Source organism: Phoenix dactylifera, unplaced genomic scaffold (assembly GCF_009389715.1).
Source record: "Phoenix dactylifera cultivar Barhee BC4 unplaced genomic scaffold, palm_55x_up_171113_PBpolish2nd_filt_p 000292F, whole genome shotgun sequence".
NCBI lineage: Eukaryota > Viridiplantae > Streptophyta > Magnoliopsida > Arecales > Arecaceae > Phoenix > Phoenix dactylifera.
Genome location: NW_024067772.1, coordinates 172,680 through 192,169, shown reverse-complemented (window position 1 = coordinate 192,169; position 19,490 = coordinate 172,680). Strand labels below are relative to the sequence as shown.

Sequence of the window (19,490 nt, the reverse complement as noted above, 5' to 3'; positions counted from 1 at the left end):
TCTTCTGTTGCTTCCGCACTTGGTTCGATTGACTTAATCCCTGTTGCAGGAATCTGATGAAGTGCAGGTGAAGGCATCCTTCCTTGCAGAGCTGCAAAGAAGAATCCTAAAGGCTGAGGCTGCGCTAAGAGAGAAGGAAGAGGAGAATGACATACTCCGTCAGCGGCTCCAGCAGTACGAGAACCGATGGTCAGAGTATGAGCAGAAGATGAGATCCATGGAGGAAGTGTGGCAGAAACAGATGAGATCCTTACAGTCCAGCCTCTCAGTTGCAAAGAAAAGCCTTGCCACTGATGATGCAGAGCGAAGATCTGATGCATCCGTGGACCAAAGCTGGGACAGTAATGGAAACCATATTGGAACAAAATGGGGGGAGGAAAGTGGTAAGCGAGTGGGGTCCCGGGTCCTGCACAGAGATATGAGTGCAGGCCTTAATGTTATCAGCTGCTTAGCCGAGGAATTTGAGCAGCAGAGTCAGGTTTTTGCAGATGATGTGAACTTCTTGGTGGAGGTGAAGTCGGGGCATGCAGAGGCAAGTCTAAATCCAGAAAAGGAACTGAGGAGGCTAAAGCAGAATTTTGAATCATGGAAGAAGGATTTTAGTTTGCGGCTAAGAGAGAGCAAGGTGATTATAAACAAGCTCAGAACTGATGATGCCAATTCAGATAAGGCAAAGAGGAAATGGTGGACAAGGTTGAACAGCACAAGAATTATTTAACTCATTCTAGCATACAGCTATACCATTTCTTAGCTCTCATGCTATTGTATCACCTTCTGTGGGAAGAGAAAATCTACACATGTTCAGCCCAAAAATAGTTGAGGATCGCAAGTGTTTGGATGGCTGAATGCCAAAAATATAGCCTTAATTACCCTATCGCTTATGACAGGAGCCCATAAAACAGTGTCTGAAAGCAGCAGGCCAATATGGCATGGATCCAGAGTATATAAAAAGTGCTTGCTCGGGAATTGTGGGTTACTCGAATTACCTTTATGTTGCACAGAAGTTCCAACAAACATTTTGCACTTTCTTCCATGAGAGGATAAATAGGTCAGTTGTGGTAATTTCTGTAGTTTGTGATTAAAGAGAAAAGTATAAGATAAATTGTTTGTATTCTGTTATTGTCCACTTCTCAATGAACCTAGTTTTGAACTAGCAGATGGTCCAGTACGCTAGAAGCGAAGTCAGGCAAATCTCTTAAGGCTCTTGTTTTGTTGCTGAGAAAGTGAACACAAAAACATCTTCTTCTTTTTTTCTTCTTGGTTTTTGTTGTGGAAGTGATGCAGGACAGAGGAGAAAAGAGGGAGAGAGAGAGCAGAGGAGAGGAAGAGGAGGAAGAAGAAGAGGAGGAAGAAGAAGAGGAGGAGGCTAATTTTCATTCATCATTTATCGTCCTAAACATGAGCATGGATCCATATATATATATATATATATATATATAGGGTTACAAAATAATAAACAAACTCCTACAAATAAAACAATCCCAAAAAGGCTTTAAAATGACAATATGCAAATAAATCCAAATGATAATATGTAAATAAATCCAATCAATATAAAATATATCTATTTAAAATAAATCAATCGAAAATAAAATCAGGCTGGCTGAATCGGCTGGGACCCGCTGAGCTGGCTGGATTTCGTGGCGATCGGCTGACCTGGCACTGGTGTCCGCACTCTTCGGGTGGAAAAAAGTTGACCTCGACGAAAGTGGCTCGGTAAAGCTCTGGTAGTACTCTAACAAGTTTGGGTCAATCGGCTGTAGCTCCTCGCGCGGGATTCAAGTGTAACCGGACTTTAGTAGACCACGCCAACGAACTAGAAAATGCTGGATGCTTCCATCACTGTCAAAAACTATTTGCTCAACTAAAATAGAATCAATATACTCTTTTTGTGCTCGATGGAGGAGAAAATGAAACGAAAATGACATGGAATCAGCAATAGGATAAGCAATTGGCTCAGCAGAGGGTTTAGCAAAAGAGCCATCAGAAAATGCAACCAAATCTTTAATATTAAAAGTAAGGCTATGACCAAAATCAAATGAAAAGTCAATGGCATAGGCGTCAGTGCCATCCTTGTGCAACACCCTGAATGGTCCAACACTAAGAGACTGCAATTCTTTAAGACGGATCATTACATAACCCAAAGTTTGAAATTCTTTGGTATGCTTGTTGGAATCAGCTTTCACCATAGATTGAGTAGTACATGCATGAATGTGCTGTGTTAGTGCATGTGCAGACTCGGAAATTCTAAAATGTGACATGGGCAAGAGATCTAAAAGTTGTTTAGTCATGTAACCATGCGCTCTCTCAAATGGACTCATGCCTACGGGCTTGTTGACTATATTATTGCATGCAAATGATATGAGTGTTGTGCTGGTGCTTCCTAGGGTATCAGGTCTGTCGTTACACTCTTCTTCAATATCTTGAAGTCATCGAGGTTTGGTTCATAGATTTGCTCCTCTAAGTCATCCGTGTCACCTCTCTACTCTTACTGAGCAATAACGAAAGATTTGTTAGCATATTGGGAGGCAACGTGACCAAAACATTGGCAGTTGTAACACTGAATTTTGGAATGTGGTTTGAAAAGCTCACAAAGGATTCTCTTGCCGTTAGTGTCTCGGCTTGGGACAGGGACAGCAAGAGGGGGCCTAGGAGTAGTGGACCCTACAGAAGGCTTGGACCCTGAAAAATTAAAAGTCGTGGAAGTGCCCTGAATGTTCGGGCGCCTCTCAAACATGGCCGATTGGGTACCTTGTCTCAAATTGTTCCATCGATCAAGCATATCATTTTTATAGTCAACGGGCAAGTATTTTTCTTTAAGTTTTTCCTTCATTTCAACCCATTCAGTTATGGCAGGTTGATGTCTCCTAGCCAAAAGTTGTTTAGTGTTTTGCCAAAATAGCTTGGCTCGACCAATGAGCTTCATTCGAGCAAACCGGACCTTTTTGTCTTCAGATAAATTATACCACTCAAAGAAGTGGTCCATTTCGTGCAACTAGTCTGAGAAGACCTTTGGGTCAAGGCGACCATCAAAGGTGGGGGCCTCAACCCGAATGCCGTTCATCACATCGTCATCATGGTCACGAGGCTGTCTCGGTTCCACATTATAGCGATGACCTCGGTCAACATTAGGGAAGGTGTCCGCTCCTCTAGGGAAAGGGTAGGCATATTGACGACCTTGTAAAGGTATATGGTCAAAATTATCCTGTCGAACTGAGCCGTGCAGTCCTAGGATTTCATCGAAGTCTAGACCTCGAGAGTGGGTGACGTTATCTTCCTTGGATTCAATGAATCTCTGTAGGGAGGACTCAACCGATTCGAGGCGGGCATTGATTTGGGTAGACTTAGTGGTTAGGGGAAGACTTAGTGGTTAGAGGAATGCTGCCAACAACTGTAAGTTAGCCTGGTTGGCACATAGCTCCCTGCAGAAGGATGTCCTCATTCAATCTTGGATGGTGGCAAATGATAAATTGATAAGTCTCGATATATCAGCTGATAAGAAAATCTACCTACAATTGCCCAACCAAAGTCTAGCCCAGGTTCTATCTGATGAGAGTCTCTCTGCACCAATTGCAGGATATTTAAGGGGTTGGGTTGGTCAATCCATTTTAGCCATCGATGCAGCAGCCAAAGATGGAGAAAACGAATAGCTTTTTTATTTTTCTTTTATTTTACAAACTCATCTTTTCTATCTCACCTTTTTTTTTTTTACTTCTTTAGATAGCTTTGTCAATCAACAATTTTCAATATCAATGCCTAAATATAATAGTTAGTATCGGATTGACCATATTAACCAAATTCTTAGCTTGGCACTAGAATATCAATCAAATCTTCAGAAAATTCTAAAATTTTCAACCTTCCATCAGCTGAGATAAACGAAGATTTCGGCCTATATTGGTCTTTGTCGCCAGCTGAGGCTGCTCGCTATTTTAATGCTCTCTTTCCATGTCAACATACAACAACTACCCAGGGTCCAACTTTCATCATGCCGGCATACGATCCATTTGAAACCCCAGTGGATGAATTAAGATAGATGGGGTTCCTCGTTTCTCCTTGTATGCCGATGTTTTAAAATTTTGCCACGATAGAGAGCACGCCTAAAATGTGCATATGGAATTTGCAAGAGATTGAAATAGCTCTTCAGCTGTTCTATCCAACACCTTCAGGAATTCTGCTTTGCTTTGATTTAGTTTAGATTAGTTTTAGATAAGCTTGCGAGTTGGAAAGTGGTTGTGCCAGTGTATATAATATTGATATGGGCAATTCAATCAAAAATAATGCTTGCAGACCATTCCATTCATCTCTCATACTACTAGCGCCATCATATCTCCGACCTCTAACGTTTTCAATATTAAAATTATGACAAGAAAGGACAGAACATCTCCTTCTTCAAAGTTAATGAAGCAGTGTTTGAAATATGAATGAGATTTAAAAATCGCGTAGGACACCATCTCTATGAATGAAGATAAGAGCCATTTTGTTCTCTTCTAGACTAATCTTGAGCTCCACTTACAAGAATATAAAACTCTGTATCACTAACCTCCTTGCAAATTGTGCTTTGTGCATTATTCAAAAATACCTGCCAGATCTCCTTTACTGAGTAAGCTTGCAATGTTAACCAGCAAATTCAAAAGTATCTGCAAGTTCTCCTCTTACACAGATTCAGCAAGCTTGCAATGTTAACCAACAAAGTGTTAAACCGATCTCGAGTCGCAATTTTTTCTTTCCAATTTGAGAAGAGGATTGCTTATGAATACTTTGTCTCACTAAATCCTGTTAAGATCTGGAGCCGCAATTTATTTTTTCCCTGCGTGGACCAAGAATGCATTCGTATTACATTCCCCAAGCTATAACATAAAGATGTTCAACTTCGTCCTCTAAAGATATACTTGGCCATAGAGATCTTCCCACAGAGCATTCCAATTCAAAGCATAAATATCATGGTTTACACATTTTATATATATGCAGGAACTCCACCAACTGATAAAATACTAATTTCTGACGGGACCAAGAAATGCTGTCAAGATGTATAACGAAATTACTAAGCAAACAGCATATGATAACAGTCAGCCATTACAGAAACAAAGTTCACTCAGACATAATTATCCATATAAACACAAAGACCACGAGTATTGTTTTTTAAAAAACTCCGACACTGCAGTACGCCATTCGGTAGACAACAGCTTCCACCACCAAGGACATCCTTTCACATTTGTCCTCAGCGCGCTTCATACTGAACAACTGCACAAAATATTATTTGTGTAAGAAAGGATACAGAAGCATCTTAAAAAATTCCAGCAGATCATGCAAAGACATAAAATACAAGAAACAGTTGGAACAAAAGGCAGCATATAATTTACTACCATTTAGAAGCCATTCTTATACACAACAAACATGGTGAGACAACCAAGTTCCTGAATTAGGAATTCAAGCTGCAGACAGCCTTTAATAAATCTGTTATGAAGCATTTCAAATATAACCTCCATGCTACAGTGGTCTCAAAGATGTCACACCAATTTCTACTTTTGGCAAGTGTTACCTCGGAACTGGGCAATCTAGTTAGAGATGGCACGCTAAGAAGAAGAAGATTCATCTAGTCTAGCCAGAAGGAATGCCAGTCTCAGTAATATTCGTATCTTATTTGAAAGCCCAAGGGAGAGAACTCAAATACTAAGGATTTGTTTGGATATTCCTACAGAATTGGGTTGAATATCCTGTAGCATTTGTGAATTGGGCTATATATTTAAATCATGGCCTTGTACCAACCAAATACCACCCAACCCAAATCCTGTAGGAAGAAAAAAAAAAAAGACCTCCATAGGTCTTTTTTTTTTTCCATAGCCCAAAAGTTAGAATTTGGGCTAGGTTTGGCCTGACTCCTAGAAAATACAAGATCGATGGGCAAACAGGCCAGATTCCTATAGAATTTTCAGCCCAATCCTGTAGAAATATCCAAACAGGCTCTAAATAAGAATTCAATTAGTGGATATCAGCAATACTTGGCCAGTAAGTGGATACAAAAAATTGGAAAGCTCGCAACAGGGTGAAAAATCAGAAAATTTTCTTTTATGCCTAATAGCTATTTAGGCTTTTCAATTTCCACTCACCAAAATAAATCCAAGAATTCAACTATATGAATATTTCTTAAGAAGTGAAACAAAAAGGAAATAAAAGGATTAATAGCCAAATGCTTCCTCCACCTCTTCCCAATTTTTCTTATCCTACGTCATCAACATCCTTGCTCTATCTCAGCAGCCACATCATGGTTATACATACAATAAAACAGAAGGATGGGATTAACTCAGGCAACTCTGGGTTGAGGTGGACTGCAACTAACTGGCTTATGGTAGGGTCAGGTATAGGTCTGACCTGCTGATGTTCCTAATAGGTTGGGTTCCGGTCAGATCTGAATCAGATAATGGTCTCCTTTTAGTCAGGTAAACTCTAAATTCACTGTGACCAAACAAATTTTCATCCCAAGAAGCAAACCATAATAAAAGGATGATGCCTGCACCCAAGATTAACCAGATCTTTCAACAGAGTATATCAATTACATGGAAGAAGCAATTTAATAAGTCAAAAAACTGAAACAATTTATGATTTGATTGTTCAGATGAGAAGTAATGAATTTCAAGATGCTGCTGTCCAGAGATAAGAAGTGAATTTTAAGGATTATGAAAAGGAAGACATGATGCCATTACAGATTGCAGAATAGAACAAGTTATGGTTCCATCATCTGAATTGACAAAATAAACTGGCTTTTACAGAGTTAAGTTTCTTGGATATAGTCAAGATCACAATTTCTTGAAGTGCATGAGTGCTGATTATTTGAAGATGAAGAGACAATGCTGTTGAAATTATCAGATAGGATGTGATCCATCAATTCACTAATTCAGTCGCACTGTTGAAATGAAGATACAAAAAAATGACGACAAAAACAGGGTTGTAGAAAGCATAACTTCTTAATGAACCATTTATAGGTTGAGCAGATATGTAATCCATAGAATTTGATAGATGCAATCTTCATCCAGCCAGTCATAGAAGTGGGAAATGTAGGGGATGAGTCTATTTTGTCAAGCTATTTGAATGTCAATTATGTGAAAAATGAAAAGACAACCCTATCATGGTCATCAATAGATTAATCCAATGTTAGATGCTAGTGAATAAAGATATGAAAAAGATGAAAATGGAAACCTTGAAAGCCATTTTTGGCCTTGTCAGATAACATAGATTAATGGGCTGCACCATCCATTTGCCATAGCAGCAATTAAAACATTAACAGTACATTGTAAAGCATCGCATCATGGAAAACTTAGTGGTAGTGAAGCCAAAAGCAGGCATAGAGTGTAGTAGGGGGACGAATTTGCGGTGAGAAAGTAACAATAAAGCAAAAATGAAACATCTAAGAGAAAAGGGGAGAATAAAACGAGTGAATGAAGAAGGACATAAATGATTGAGAAAAGCTAAAAGCTAAGTCATGAAAAGGAGCAGTAGCACATGACCAACACAAAAGACAAAATGATAGGAACAATTGAAAGCATAACTCGCCATTCAAAACCCAAATGACTTTTAGTCAATGCCCAAAATCACAGAAAACACACACACACACACACACACACACACACACATAAAGAAGAAGAAACCAATATAATACTAAAACATGTTTCGGAAAAATTAGGCTGTTATTTAGCAGAAGTATTAGAAGAAAATAGACAAATCCAACAAGGAAAAAGAAATCTCGGGAAAGGTCAATTGGAAAACAAGTACAACCAGAACAGTTCGTGCTCCCCTTTATTTAGAAAATAATGACAGGTGAAAATGTTAACAAATAAAAATAAAAATGTTAACAAATCCCTACTTACCACTAATGATGTTGAATTATTATTGTTTACTAACATTTAGTTAAACAATAATATATCACTCACCCATTATCTTTCTAAATTTACTCAGTAATTTCCTTAAAAATCTCTCCATCTCAATCACTAACCTACCTGTATATTGCACTTATTCCTTTTTTACCACCTTATTTAGAGTTACAATTTAATTTAGTGAAATATAAATGATAGATTTAAAGTTGGTAATATTAGGAAATTTAGTTGTTGCTAATTTATATCATGAAATATTAGTTGTAAATACAAAACTTAGATTTCTCAATCCCATTGTAACCAATCACCGACATATCATTTAATATAATAGGGGAACTCTTCTTAGGGGCATTCCATAATTAAGAAAAAAAGGCATAGCCCAGTGCACGAGGCTCCTACCACTATAGAATCTAGGGAAGGTCATATGTATGCAGCCTTACCTCGATTTGTGAAGAGAATGTTCCATGTTTCCAACCCATGATGCCCAGGACATAATGGAGCAACTTACAATTTAATCAAGGCTAACCCTCCTAGGGGAATTCCTTAATAGGTCCCAAAAATATAGGTTTCATCCACTAGATTAACGGCTTAAGTATACCTTTCCTCAGATAAAATTATTATTGTTGAATGATAAGTTATATCTAATAATATTTAATAATGGTTATCAGATATTATTTATTTATTTTTATTTCAAAGCTATATCAAGCTGAACATAAGCAGCTTGGCCCAACTCAAGTTCAACTCATTTATTTTTTGAGCTTAAATGTCAACTCCCATTCTGCTTGCTTATTATCAAGTGAGCCAATAATGAGCTAAATAATAAGCTACTCATGAACGTGTCATTCATTTGACAACCCTACCTACATGTTACTCAAAATGTTATTCTTATCATTTACCTAGTGTGCCAAACCCACTTCAAAATCTTCAAGAAATCTCGAACACACACCAACTTCCTCACTCAAAACAGTTCTACACAAATCTTCTTTCCCACATCCACTCATGATTCTGGCAATTAAGATTCTAACATGGATAAAAATAAATATCAACTCAAGCAGGGCACATAATCTTAAAGCATTAACTTGGTTTAACTAAAACAAGTTATACAAACCTATCATGCTACAGATGCCCCTACCACTCCATAAATCAATTTAGCCAATACAAGCCATAAAAGTAGAAGTCAGCACAATCAAAAAGAAATTTAAGACTTGCTATATATGGTATTGGAATAAACTGATCAGTACAAGTAGGTACAAATTGTTATTTAGTTCAATGTTTCCTTTTTTTTTTTTTCTGACCGCAATCTTCCCCAATCAAAGGAAGGCCTCTCCATAATCTTCAAGATGTACTTACAGGACACAAATCTTTTTGATGATCATAAGATTCTCGTTGTCATTCGCAGTTGCTTGATAATTGGTTAATATTTTAAGTTCATATGAATGCTTATGTACCACATCCTTAGCTTTCATGACCTTAAGGTATCTTGCATTCCATTACATCATCATCAAATGGCAATAGTTTGTGCATCAGGAAACCATCAGTAATTTAGAATTGAAGAATAAAGAAGTGACATTTCGACTGATGGGTTTCAGAGGAGGAGAAACTAAGGATGGGCATGCAGATGTGACATCATGTAAGATGCCATAGCAGAAGATTTGAGAAAAAAATGGTGGAGAATGGTTTGCAGATATATACAAAATGGACGACTTCACCCAAAAGATAGAAAATACATATTTCAGAACAAAGCAGATCAAATTATTACTTTCTATTGTCATGAAGAAAGATTAACAGGGTTGCATAAATTAAGAGAGAATTCCAGTGTTCAATGTAACTAGTTGTTTCCGAAATGTAGTGCAAACAAATTAGTAGCTAATATGATGCAATCAGTCTCCATCAATCATCATTATCCATATTCTTTTTCACTTTAGAAAGACACAATCACATATAGGAACTATTGCTACCATTCAAAAGCATTATGATGGACTTGGGGATGAGAAGCGACAAGCACAACAAACCCAATTCTCGAAAATAAAGAGAAAGGGCCATTGGACGCTATTTCTAATGGTCAGCAGTTCAGCACAGCAATAACAACGATGAAATCACTAGTCTCAAGAATCGCATCCTTAAAACCCATGAAATAATTAGAAAATTAGGAATTGTACGGAGAGTAACTCCATGGAAAAATCAGAGCAGTTTTCGTATGCACATACTTCTCCGAGTGCGCTTCTTGTACAGGATGCGGTATCCACACTCTCTGCATTGAATCACATCACCAGGTTTCAAAGTATTCTCTGCCCCGCAATCTAAGCATCGTTTTTTCCCAAAATTTTTTGATCAACACAAAAACCAATCAATCAGCTAAGAATCGAGGATGGAAGATATGATCAAAAAGAGAAAACGAGAGGAATATGGAATCTATGATCGCTGTATAGACTATACCTCCACAAATATAGCTCACAGGCTCAGGCTGGGGATCCATTGACTTCAGAACCGCAAGCTAGGGTTTTCCTTTTCTTTTTGGGAAGAAGCAACCAGGTTTTACGAGAAGAGGGTGGGCGAATTACATGGAAGAGTGGAAGTTTGACTTCCAAACCGGATTAGTTGGGGGAGGCGGCGCTCGGAGGAGGGGCTCGGAGGAGGCGGCGCTCGGAGGATGAAGAATAGCGATAGGGATTCAGGAGAAGAAACCCAAGCGCTGTGCTTTCAATTTATCGCGCTCCATTTCGGGTTGGGGTCGGCTCTGCGGGTCGGGTCCAGATCCAGTAAACCCGAAATAGACCCAAAAAAATAATGGGCCGGGTCGGGTCCAAATTTAATAAACTCAGATCCGACCCAGCAAATGGTTTGGGTCCAATTGTAGGATCCGATCCGGATCCGTGGGTCAGGTCAAGTCGGATCTATGCAGATCGGGTCGGGTCGGGTCGGGTCACGGGTCGACCCGACCCATTTGCGGCTTAGTTGGGACAAAAACATCCGGTTTGGTCTGACCTTAGGATAAACCCATGTAGACCGAAATACCTGGCCCAAAGATCAATATGGACCAATCTCTCGGCCGGACACGGATTGTATCTTTCGCGCGGAAGAAGGATACTTCCTTAGCGTGAGTCCACCATTGGATTGTGCTTTAAGAGCTGTGCTGCGATTGATGGATGGCGTTTGGGGTACTTTGAGAGCTGTGCAAAATGCGGTCCAACAATCAACATCGTGAAAGAAGATTAATCATTTTTTTGCGCGAAAGATACAACCCAACTCCTCTCAACCTTCGTCTTACACGACTATTGCTTGAACTTTCTATTGTTCGGTAAGATTAGATAGGAAGTAGAGACGTTCATACTTGATAGAAGAGATGAAAGATGGTGAACTGACTTCCGAGTTCTAGCTAAATGGTGGTGAATGATTTTGTTACTAAACATATGTTGCCTTCTTGTCGCACTCTGAACCTAACACCTGGGTCCAACCACGAGACACAACCGCGTATTCCCTAAATCAAAGCCTTAGAGAATATGCAAAGCCTAAAAATTTATTACAACCTCAATATCAGGATTATTAGCATATCATACGTATGTGTATAAAATACCTATAATTATGCAGGCGGGTGTACAAGAATTTTTACCTCTTTGCTGACAATTCAGACAGACTAATTACTTGCCCACACCACAATCTACGAACTGGAGTGTGCAGAACCCTGCTCAACGTCCTCTTGCGTAAAATAATGTTCTCCTAAAAAATTAAATCAATATCAAAAAAATATCCGAGGTATTCGACACCCCAGAATCCTCTACTAGTCTACTAAAGGGTTCACCATTACGTGGTAACCCAGGACTACCCTCTGAGTCCCTTTTTCAAAATTTCTGGATTAACTAGAGAAAGAAAACACCAAGATAGAGAAAGAAGTCAATCGGAAAACCCAGGACCTCTTGAACGGTTGCATAACGCCGACCTCGAACTCTTCCTATGGTTGTATAGTGCCGACCCAAGACCAATACTGGCTCGAAGCTCCAAGTCACACAACACAGGTCGGGACACTTCTAAGGGTCAACAGCCTAACTTCACAAAGTACCTAAACCCGCCACTGATCCACTAAAACATGTAGAAAGAGAACAAGTAAAAAGAGAGAGTGATAAAGAGAGTGAAATAGAGAGAGAGCAAGAGAGAGAAGAACTAGAGAGAGGAGAGAGAAAATAAGGGAAGAAGCAAATAGTTGTGAGGCCTCTCTCCTTCCCTCCCTATCCTTCCTGAAATAGACGAAGGCTCTCGACGGTGATTGTGGTCGGTGACTCCAGCGGCCGACAACTCATGGCGGTGTCGGCGGCGTGCCATGCTCAATGACGACCAGCAAAACAGAAGAAAATAAGTATCCAAATAGGGAGATCCTGTTACCCGCAATATTGTTACTCACCAACCCGATTCAAAGCAAAAATGATGGTTGTAGTGGTTCCTGGGGTCAAGAGACTCACAACCGGGCAACGGACGACCGGTGGGGACTGGCGGACAGCAGCACAAAATCCACTCAAAACAAGGGTTTCCAACCCCTTTAACCATAGAAATCAAGCATTCTAATGGCTTGAGCTCTGGCCATGGCCTTCTGCCACGGCGAGGGATTGGAGAGAGACTTCGGCGGTGAGCACCGGTGGCGGAAATAGTTGGAATCAAGAAAAATATGGGTTCGACAAGTTAAAACAGGGGAATCAGAGCTTTCCCCTTTCGGCCAAAATCCGGCGATCCCCGACTGGTGTTGGAGCTCTTAACGACTCCAAAAGGAAGAGGAGAGGCATAGCTCAAGGGGCCTAGGACCTTACCTAATTTTCCGGTGAGGAATGGACACGGCAGCGGTGCGATGGTGACCGAGCTTTGGAAAGAAAACCAAAGAAAATGCTGGCGGTGAGCTCCGATCAGGGCCGGAACTCCGGTGGGGGTAGAAGAGGGACCGAGAGGGCTTTTAAATAGACTCGGCCTAAACCGGAATTTGACCCGGAGTTAGATTCCATGCTGAGAGATCGGGAGGAAGAAGACTCCCATCAGGAGTCCTCTTCTCTCCAAGCATATGCGCAACATTTCTTTCTTTCTTTTTTATTTGTTTTTGGGCCAAATTTAACTGAGCCGGTCAAATGGACCAGGCCCAATTCACTTAAAGGGCCGGGCGTCACACTTCTTTCCTTTCCTAGATAAACATCCATGGAAGTTTACCGATAAACTTTCATTTGCTTCTATATCCAATAAGTTTGTCAACGTATGTATGATTTATATATATTTGTGATATTTTTTTCATTTTTCTTCTTTCACTATACAGTTATTGATCATAACAGCCACCAAATAATGGTAGAACCATGGTACTTTATTTTTACTTTATTTTATTTTGCATTTGATGCATCAATGTGTTTCTAAAGTCATAGTTGTGTCATGGGAAATCCAAATGATGAACAAGGGTCAATAACAAGGTATAATACATAGTGTAAAATTATTTCTATTTGATGATTAATTGATGTTGACTTGGGGTTATCTAGCACTGCTTCTTCAAACTAAAGTATACCATGTTATGTATTTATTTGGTCCATATGTATAAAAGCTTACTGTAAAATATGCTCTCTCTCCTACATTGTTATGTAGTTCAAAATATTCAACAGTCCATTGCCAGAATTAAGCTTGATGATGAAAATTATATAAAATCAGAAGACCATCAGAAGGTAATTAACGTAAAGATCAGTAAATGGAAAGCAAAAACAGTAGATGACATAATAACAGATTGAAGTAAGCTTAGTGGAAAAGGAACAAATATAGTGGTCCATAAACAGTAAATCTCGAATTTGTCACTGCAATTTTTTTAACAGAATGCTGGAGAAGTTGCATGGAAAGGCTAATATCTATTTAGAATTGGAGATCATCAAAACAAATATTTATTGGGTTATATCACAGTAAAGATAGGAGGGAACTCTCCATGCTCCCTTTTAGAATTATCTAAGGAACTTGTTTATAGAGAAGGATTAACTATTAGTCATGATAGTGGATAAATTGCAAACATGAGCAAGGCATTTACTTGGTTTTTGACAAATTTGGCATCGTAATTCCCTCTCATTTCCATCCCTGACCAATTGCTGGTTGTTGGCATTGTCTTGCTTGTCATCCATTATGTTTGGTGGTGGAATTTTCTTACTGAAAGAAACATACTTTAAGAAAAAAAAGAGAAAAATTAGGACAGGAAGTAGTATTATAATAAATATAACGTGAAGACTTAATCAAAAAAGATTTACGAGAATTATAATAGCAATTTTTATTTTGATTATTCACATAAGAGGAGATTTCCAAGAAAACAAGCTTCACCATTGAGCTCTGATAACATGGGATATATTGAGAGTAACAACCACATCCTGTTATCACTGGAAACTCATTGCAATGGAGGCATTGGATAGCATGATGAAACAACTGTTTCTCCATTTAATCAAAAATAAAACAGATGTCTTATCTCCATAATCAAGATACAAAATTATCAACACAGAGAATATGCTGGGAAACAAAATTACTCATGTTATCTATAGGAAAACTGCTTGACCTATTATCTTGTTTGGTTACTTTAAGATTCATTTGTTAAACAACGGGAATTTTTGATAAAGATAGAAGAATTTTTTTTAGAGAAATGAAAAACTTTAGTCCTTACAAGTCATGTAATAGGAAAACAACCCATTTGTTAGACATAATAAAACTACTTGGTTAGTGCAATTGAATGGTTGGTTGCTGCTTGTATTTTGCATAGAAGATTGGTAACTTTATCGAAAAAATGATAGTTATTATATTCTAAAGATTTGAAGAACTATTGACTTCTTCAAAAGTAAAAATTCTTGCTTGGGTATATGTACCTCATACTACTGCTCCTTGCCTACTTATTCAGTTCAATCAAACTAAATGGTAGAATTGTAGAAATCTTATAACTGAGAGATTTCAAATACAATTTGTCAAAAAATTCTTGAAATATTATCTATCTAAAATACCATCATCACCTAAAGAAAAATGAGGATGAAGAAGAAGAGCAAGAAGAAGAAGGGTAAGATAATGGATTAACTTACATAAATTTCAGAATCTTTATCTTTATATATAACAAAAAGGTCATCTTTTTGAAGATGATGACATCTGATATATGGACCTAAAGGAAAGTTCCACGTTAGTACCCAATAGGAAAATTATCTTAGAGAACAAAATTAACATGGACTTATTCTGCCAAGAATACATGCCTGCCTTCTCTATCACATAAATTCTACCATTGTTATTGGTCCAGAACCTGAAAACAACAAACAAGAGGAGCAAAACAGGCACAATAAATTCAGAATTAAAACATCAGAGCAAATTGTTCATTAGGTCTCCATCAAGCTGTTAAAAATAGTTTGCCTAAAAACTGCTATATTTTTATTTTATGAAGTATTATAAAAGAATAATCTATTATAATAAAATTAGAAGATTAAAAAGAGCTTGCTTGGATCGAGGCATGTGATATATACTACACTAAGAACGTGATTCACACCCTACGTGTAGATTTGCAGCGATTTCGTCTTTAAGGTACAACAATCCAATTCAGTTCAATCCTCCTTTAACGAGCACGATCACTAGGGAAGCTTGACTTGATAGACTCCTTTATATGCCCAGAAAAGAAGAAAATATAGAAAGCAGAAAGTTGAAGAGTGAAATAACTCTTTGTTTGTGAAATAAACTCTTGAAAGACAAAGTATCAGTGTGAGAGATTTGATTAGATTTTGATTAATCCCGGAGGAGTCTATTTATAGACTCTATCTGAAAACTGAAGAAACGTGATGGTTCCAAAGATATGTAATGTTTCGGAAACACTATATCTGTTCGGAAATCAACGTTCTCTTTGAAGAGATACAACTCTTCCGAAAAAGATGTCTCACAAAAAGGTATTTTAAAGCATTTAAAATCATAAAGTGGAACATCTAGGCTACTTATACTGTGCAATAGGTGAGGTGTCCCGTAGACTTGAACCTCACTTAGTATTGATAGCATCCATTTGAAGGAACTATAGTGGATTAGACCTTGAACTAGGTCTTTTGATTCAGACTTCTATTTATCACACACACAGTATGGATCAATTAGGTCTTTATACGATCAGCACTATTTATGTACTTAATACCTTGATTTTTCATGAGAATTTTATTAGGGTTAGCCTAAACCCCTAGTCACGGCATATATGACAATTTTCACATAGGTAAGTCCTCTAAGGATATTTGTGACCTAATATCCTATAAATTTTCTGTCTTGAACTCATTAAGAGTATACTCAATCTTTTCAATATATTCTTGTCACTAATAAGAGCATTCATCATAGGGATGAGAGGAGATATACTCCGAAAAATATCCTCTGACACGATCACTCAATTAGCTTCATTTCTGCCACATTAAACTTTTTTCACGGGATTTTCAATCATAGAGGTTGGGAATCCACTATCGTGACCAAATAGTGGGCTTAAGCTCTATCCTACTTGATGAATCGAGGACTCAATTATTAGACAAACACCTGGTTAAATAATCTGCCAAGTTTTTCTCAGATTTAACAAATTCCAAGGAAATAATATTACTCTTTTTGAGTTGTCTTATAAATTTATGATGAATCAGGATATATCAACTCATCTTTTTGTTAGCACTTTTTTGATTCATAAGGTTTTGAGTTAGATTCTAGATTTTGAAATAAATGCAATAAAGAACCATAATATCAATACAATTAAATAACCACACTAAGAAATATAATAAGTAATATAACTTTGTAATTTTTGCATGTTTTTCAAAGCAGTAGTATATATTTTGAGAACAGCTAATATATGCATAGTTTTTAAAGCAACGGCAATTTTTACACAGCTTTTAAAAGTCCAGGAACTTTCTGCATAGATTTTAAAGAAGTAGAAAATTCTGGACAAAAATTTAAAATTATAGAAAATAGATTGCACAGAATTTAAAGCTGTAAAAAATTTGTTCGGATTTTAAAGATGCTGTAATTTTCTACATGAATTTTTAAGCTATAGAAAATTTCTCTATGATTTTTAAAGTTACAAAAAGTCTGTTTGCACAATTTTTAGAGCAATATGACTTTTTTAAAACGTCGTTTTTTGTGAAGAGAAAAACCTTCTGGATGAAGTTAAAGCTTTTAAATTTGTATATAATTAAACTAAATCTAATTTTATGCTATCAAATTAAATTTTGATAAACAAATATGTATAGCAATTCCTAGTACAATCAAGCTTACGTTCTTAGACTGTCAGAAATAGTTTGCCTAGAAATTGCTATATCTTTATTTTATAAGAGTATTTTAAAGAATAATCTACTAGAATAAAATCAGAAGATGGAAAAGAGCTTATCTAAATCGAGGCATATGATATACACTTTTCTAAGAATGTGATTTGTTCCCTATGCGCAGGTTTGGGCAATCTCGTCTCCAAGGTACAGCAACCCAGCTTAGCCCAATCTTTCTCCAATGAGCACGACCGCCGGGAGGCTTGACCTGACGGACTCTCTGTCTGTGGAATAACTCTTGAACAACATAATATCAAAAAGAGAGAAAGAGAGAGAATGGATTGAATTTTGATTAATCCCGGAGGAGTCTATTTATAGACTCTATCCAAAAATCGAAGAGATACGATGGTTCCGAAGATACATAATATTTCAAAAACACTGTATCTTTTCGAAAATCAATATTTTCTTTCGAAGAGTCACAACTCTTCTAAAAGAGGTGTCTCATAAAAGGGTGTTTTAAAGCATTCAAAACAACTGAAGGTTAGTAGATAAGAAAATTTAAATCTTTTTTTTAATTAAAACTCCAACACATGCAATGTTAAACGCTTCAAAAGAGGGAGTTATGTAATATCTAATAGCTAGTTTCACATTTAATCTAAAAACTAGAAACAATTTGAAGAAAATGAACACTTATATTTTCTTTAGAGATTCTTTTTGTTAACTATCTTTTTTAGGAATATGTTGGTAGTTTACCTATCTTAACCATTTTCTATATTCTGTTGTCTTTGTTCTATACTTACCACCTGTGTGCTTTTGGATGTGTTGAGTGGATACTTTGAATGTTGAACATTATGACATCCTGTCTGAAGTTTTCATGGCTTATGTTACAGCTATGTGCCGGATTAGCCCTGACTACTTGACCAGAAATGTAGTAAACTAGTTTCCTTAACATTTGTGCTCTTATATCATTTTATGCTTTAATATCAACAATTTAGCCTTAAGACATGATGTACTACAAGATCACTGTTTTTGCATTTATTAAAAAAATAAGAAACCATTTGGAGAAAATGTATCCTTGTATTTTTTTTAAGATTCTTTATGTTAGTATCTTTTTGAGGAATATACTTGTAGTTCAGCTTGCTTAACCATCTTCTATGTTCTGTCATAATTGTTTCTATACTTACCATCTGTATGCTTTTGGCTGTGGTGAGTGGTTACTTTGAATGTTGAACATTATGATATCCTATACAAAGTTTTCATGGTTTACGCGATAGCTATTTACCAGAATAGTCTTAACCTGTTGACCAGAAATATGGTAAATTAGTTTTGTAAACATTTGTGCTTTTATACATCATTCTATGCTTCGAGATCAACCTATTGACCTAGCATTTATCATCTCATGCCTATGTTGCACAAATTTTGTCCTACACTGACAATCCTAAACTCTGGCCCTTTTTTTTCGCATAAAATAACTACCTTAAGACTCGAACCTATGCCATTGAGCTTGTCAACCTAAGTCTATAACATTGCATCAAGCAATGGCCCCTACCAGGACTCCAGATCGCTGGGACCATAATTGGATAATGCCCTTTTGTTCACTAACTTTGCTGCTAAGTTCTTCTTTAAATGTAAAGTCACTTAGGCTAATAGAAGGATCTAAAGTATGAAAACTTTCCTATATTTCTGACCTAAATAACTAAAATAGGTTTAGGGATTGTCTTTTGGTTTCATATCATTGTTTATGGTTTATCACTTAAGCCACTGTACATGTTTTCATTTACAAGTTTGAGCTGAAGATTTAACTTTTGTCCAAGTTTCTTAATATCAACTTCCTGTTGTTTGTTCCTTTTATCTCTCAGAATTTTTGCTCTTGATTCTTGTCTTCTTGTTTGATTCCAGCTGAAGATTCATATCAGCCTTGGTATCTTGTGCTGCATGATTACAGACTTACTACCCAATTAGAACATTCTATAACTTGCTTTTTTTCACCTTGTAACTATAATAAATATAATAGTTTAAAGATATAGAAAATCAAATTACTCAAATTCCCTTATCAAATAGAACATTAGAGTAGTCCTTCTGTCAAAGATAGGGGCAACTTCATGTTGCTGAAACATACCTATATTTGAAGGTCCATACTTTCCCAGAGAACAAATCCCCCATAAACAGAGTCATGCCATCCTTGTTGTTTAAGTGTGGAAGCCATCTCTCTGCCCCACCCTACAAATTAAAGTGAATGTATCACTATGATTATGGTTCAACTTACATGCAGAAGAGAATTTAATGTAAAAAAGAAAAATCAAACTTGTATAAAGCTAGAGATTTAATAGTAAATGATGAATAAATCCATAAGCTTTTCTTTCCTTGACAACCCAGCAGAAAATGGCCTTTCTGACCATTTTAG

The 19,490-nt window shown here is 37.1% G+C and overlaps 1 protein-coding gene and 1 pseudogene across 1 annotated transcript; one reads left to right on the top strand and one right to left on the bottom strand.

Moving 5' to 3' along the window:
- Nucleotides 1-1,248, top strand: part of LOC120105468 — a 36,154-nt pseudogene extending 34,906 nt beyond the window's left edge.
- A 3,653-nt stretch (nt 1,249-4,901) lies between these two features.
- Nucleotides 4,902-10,546, bottom strand: LOC120105467 (DNA-directed RNA polymerases II, IV and V subunit 12). The gene is made up of 3 exons (XM_039117960.1): nt 10,299-10,546; nt 10,070-10,162; nt 4,902-5,238 (listed from the first exon to the last, which is right to left on the bottom strand). The coding sequence occupies exons 1-3, from the start codon at nt 10,336-10,338 to the stop codon at nt 5,216-5,218; spliced, it is 156 nt and encodes a 51-aa protein (XP_038973888.1). The 5' UTR covers nt 10,339-10,546; the 3' UTR covers nt 4,902-5,215.
- Between the last annotated feature and the right edge of the window lie 8,944 nt (nt 10,547-19,490).